Below are 3,057 nucleotides of genomic sequence, written 5' to 3' on the forward strand. Positions count from 1 at the left end.
TTATGCATTCTTCTTAACCAAAAAAACCCTCCAATCCAATACAAATACCACCTACATATTTTCTATTTCTGTAGCTTAAACAGCAACAATTGTTTCTACAGAACTCCAAACCAGCCTTTTATTGCAACTCTTCCTCCATTGTTACAGTATCATCTTTTTTTATTATTATTATTTCAGGGAAGGGCAGAAAAAAATGAATAGACACGCCTTATCTCTCAGAGATTTTGGCTCAGCAATGGGCTAAATGCATATAATGGAAAAATCTAGCACACTTGTCCTGTTTACAGCTGCTTTGTTAGGCTTCACTCTGTAGAACGAGAGAATAACTGTACACTCTCCACTGAAAGGTTACTTCTCAGCATGTGCCATTTATTACAGGAGCAAAGAGATGTCTGCATTGACCTCTTTGCCCAATTATTCTCTCTGGAGTGTCAGAAGAATCTGTTAAAGCAACAAAGAGTCATGCGACACCTTAAAAACTAACCAATTTTATCACGGCGTAAGCTTTTGTGGACTTTTGAGTTTACTTCATTAGATGTGTGAAGGATTATCTTCAGTTAGGTTTATATATACATGGGTGGAGAAAGAAAAGGCTGCAGTGGAGTCAAATGACAAAGGAGTGTAAAAAATATAGTCTGGGACAACTCAATTAAAATGAGTTGCAAAATAAGCATGATGACCATTCACAAGGGCAATCACTGGCAATAATACACTCATATTTGCCTTTCCATGTTAATTTAGTACCTGTAGTTGGATAGTTACACATGAAAAACATTAAACTGCAATCAACTAGGGAAGGTCCACAGCTCAGTGTTACAGCGTATGCTTTGCCTGCAAAAGGTGTTATTCCTGACATCTCCAAGTAGAGTTGGGTAAAGAATCCTGGCTAAAACCTGGAGAGCTACTGCCAGTCAGCACAGACAATACAGACAGTGATGGATCAATGGTCTGACTCAGTTTAAGACAACTTCCTAAGCTCCTATGGCAGTGGAGCCAGATACACCTGAAGGATGCTGCAGCCACCTGACCCGCAAGCAGATGATCTGGATGCAATATTAAACATGGCTCAAAAGTTTTCATAAAAGCTATTAGGGATGAAATGGTTATTCCCCCCTCACTGCTCACAAATTACCTCCTGCGGAGAAACTCCAAAACCCAGAGTTGGGTGGAAACCTTTATTACACCCAAACCAGAGAGCCTCCCCAACCCTGCCACTAAAGGTCACTTCTTATGTCTCCATCTCCTCTCCTTTTTGTTTTGACTTCTGTCAAATAGCTTTCTAGGAGCTGATTCCATCGAGTGGAATGGACCCTGCCAAGGCTGCATCCTGGCCACTGAACTCCTCGGGGCTGAGGTAACTCGATCTTAAAGATGTTTAGGTGCCAGGTAAGTGCGTAACAGGATCGCAGTCAGGTGCAGCATCGTGGAGATGGCGCGAGTGCCTATTCTGGAAGGGAATAGACCAAGACCCAAACTTACGGCTCTGGCCCCAGCCCGGCACGAGGGCAGCGAGCAGGCAAGCGAAGCCGAGGACCGGGCCAGCACCTCGCGGGCGTTTCTGCAGGGCGGCGAGCCCAGCCGTCAGGGAACCCAAGAGCGGAGTCCACATCGCGCCAAGCGGGCGGCCCTTCGCCCCGCGCCCGGGGCCCGACCAAGCTCTCGCCTGAGGGGTTTGAGGGGCAGCAGCCGCCGCCACCGCCACCACCGCGCAGGTAAGGAGCCGAGGAGAAGCGACGACGGCAGCAGCAGGCGCAGCGCCGCCACATGTCAGGGCGAGCGCGGCGGCGCCCCCCGGTCGGCCGAGCCCGGTGCAGCCCGGCGAGGGCAGGAGAAGCGGCGCGCTGCTTTCCCGGCGAGCCTCTCCATCCGCCTCGGCCCCCCGGCCCGGCTCCTTCACAAAAGGCTTTTGTCTCGCTCCTGGCGCCCGGCTCCTTGGCAACGGGGGAGAAGAAGCAACAGTTCCCAGCCGAGAGGGAAGAAGAAGGGAAGGCGAGGCGGCCGAGGGCGCGCCGCCGGGCGTCGGAGCAAAGCGTGCCGCCGCCGCCGCCGGTGCTTCCCGCGCACAGGCCAGCTGAGCCCCTGCCGTAGCCGCGTTGTGCTCTGCCTCGCGGCGAAGCGTCAGTCTCGGCGGCACGGGATGCTGCCAGGCAGGTTCCCGACGAGCGAGGGAGGGCGAAGGGGGTCGCGTGGGCGGGACGCGAGGGGCGGAGCGCGCGCAGCCTTCGCCCACACCGCGCTTTGTTTTGTCGCGCTCGGCATCGCCGGCTCCATTGTTCCCGGCGGGAATGCGCCTCCGGGGGCGGGGGCGAGGGGGGCGGGCGAGGGGGGGGGCGCCTGCAGGCCGAGCTCCGCCCCCTCCTCTCCCGCACCGGGGCTTGCTTGACAGACAGCCCACGTTTCCTTCGAGGTCAGCCGGACCCCGAAGCCGCTCAAAGTCCGGTGCGAGGATCCACGAGAGCCAGGAAGCACCGGCGAGCGCGGGGAGGGGGGGGAATTTAAGGGGACAGCTCTGATTTCTGTTACGGTTCTGTGCAGGATTTGGGAAATATAAACAAAGCGAGTTACTGCCTTCTTTTTCTTCTTCTTCTTCTTCTACCCGAAATGACTCCTTTGCAGAAATTCGGTGGAGGGTGCTACGGTAAAATAAGTAACACACAGCTCTACCCGGCTCTGAAAGTTGAGGACGTGCCTCAATGCACGTGCAGTGTTCAGTTGACGAAGCTGCACTTGTTGAATTCCTGCCTGTCGTGTCGCTGCTGAAGCTACACCGAAAACAGGATAAGCTGACACTTGGTGGGAACAGGCGGGAACTTCTTAGCAAGCAAGTCCCAGAGCCTTCTTAACGCTACCACAAAAGCCTTTCCCAGAACTGTGGAAGCAGCAGGGAGTGGTGGCAGAATCCTGAATGACTGCATTTTGCACCTTGTTATGAGGTGATCCTTCTTATTAATAATTTGCAATTCCAAGGAAGAGTCTTGACGCAAACCTGTTCTGAAGCTGAGCCTTGGGGTGGGGCCTCAGTTGAACACACCATTTGCTTCGCTTTGCCCTCTGCTC

At 53.5% G+C, this 3,057-nt stretch overlaps 1 protein-coding gene across 2 annotated transcripts in view; it reads right to left on the minus strand.

Moving 5' to 3' along the window:
- ITGB8 (integrin subunit beta 8) overlaps positions 1-2,270 on the minus strand; it is a 57,037-nt gene extending 54,767 nt beyond the window's left edge. For both annotated transcript variants that reach the window (XM_060280731.1, XM_060280730.1), the window contains exon 1: positions 1,480-2,270. In XM_060280731.1, coding sequence (XP_060136714.1) covers positions 1,480-1,609 — 130 coding nt within the window. In that variant the 5' untranslated portion in view covers positions 1,610-2,270. The remainder of the gene's footprint in view (positions 1-1,479) is intronic.
- Positions 2,271-3,057: the final 787 nt, after the last annotated feature.

The sequence above is a fragment of the Zootoca vivipara genome, chromosome 12, assembly GCF_963506605.1.
Source record: "Zootoca vivipara chromosome 12, rZooViv1.1, whole genome shotgun sequence".
Taxonomy (NCBI): Eukaryota; Metazoa; Chordata; class Lepidosauria; order Squamata; family Lacertidae; genus Zootoca; species Zootoca vivipara.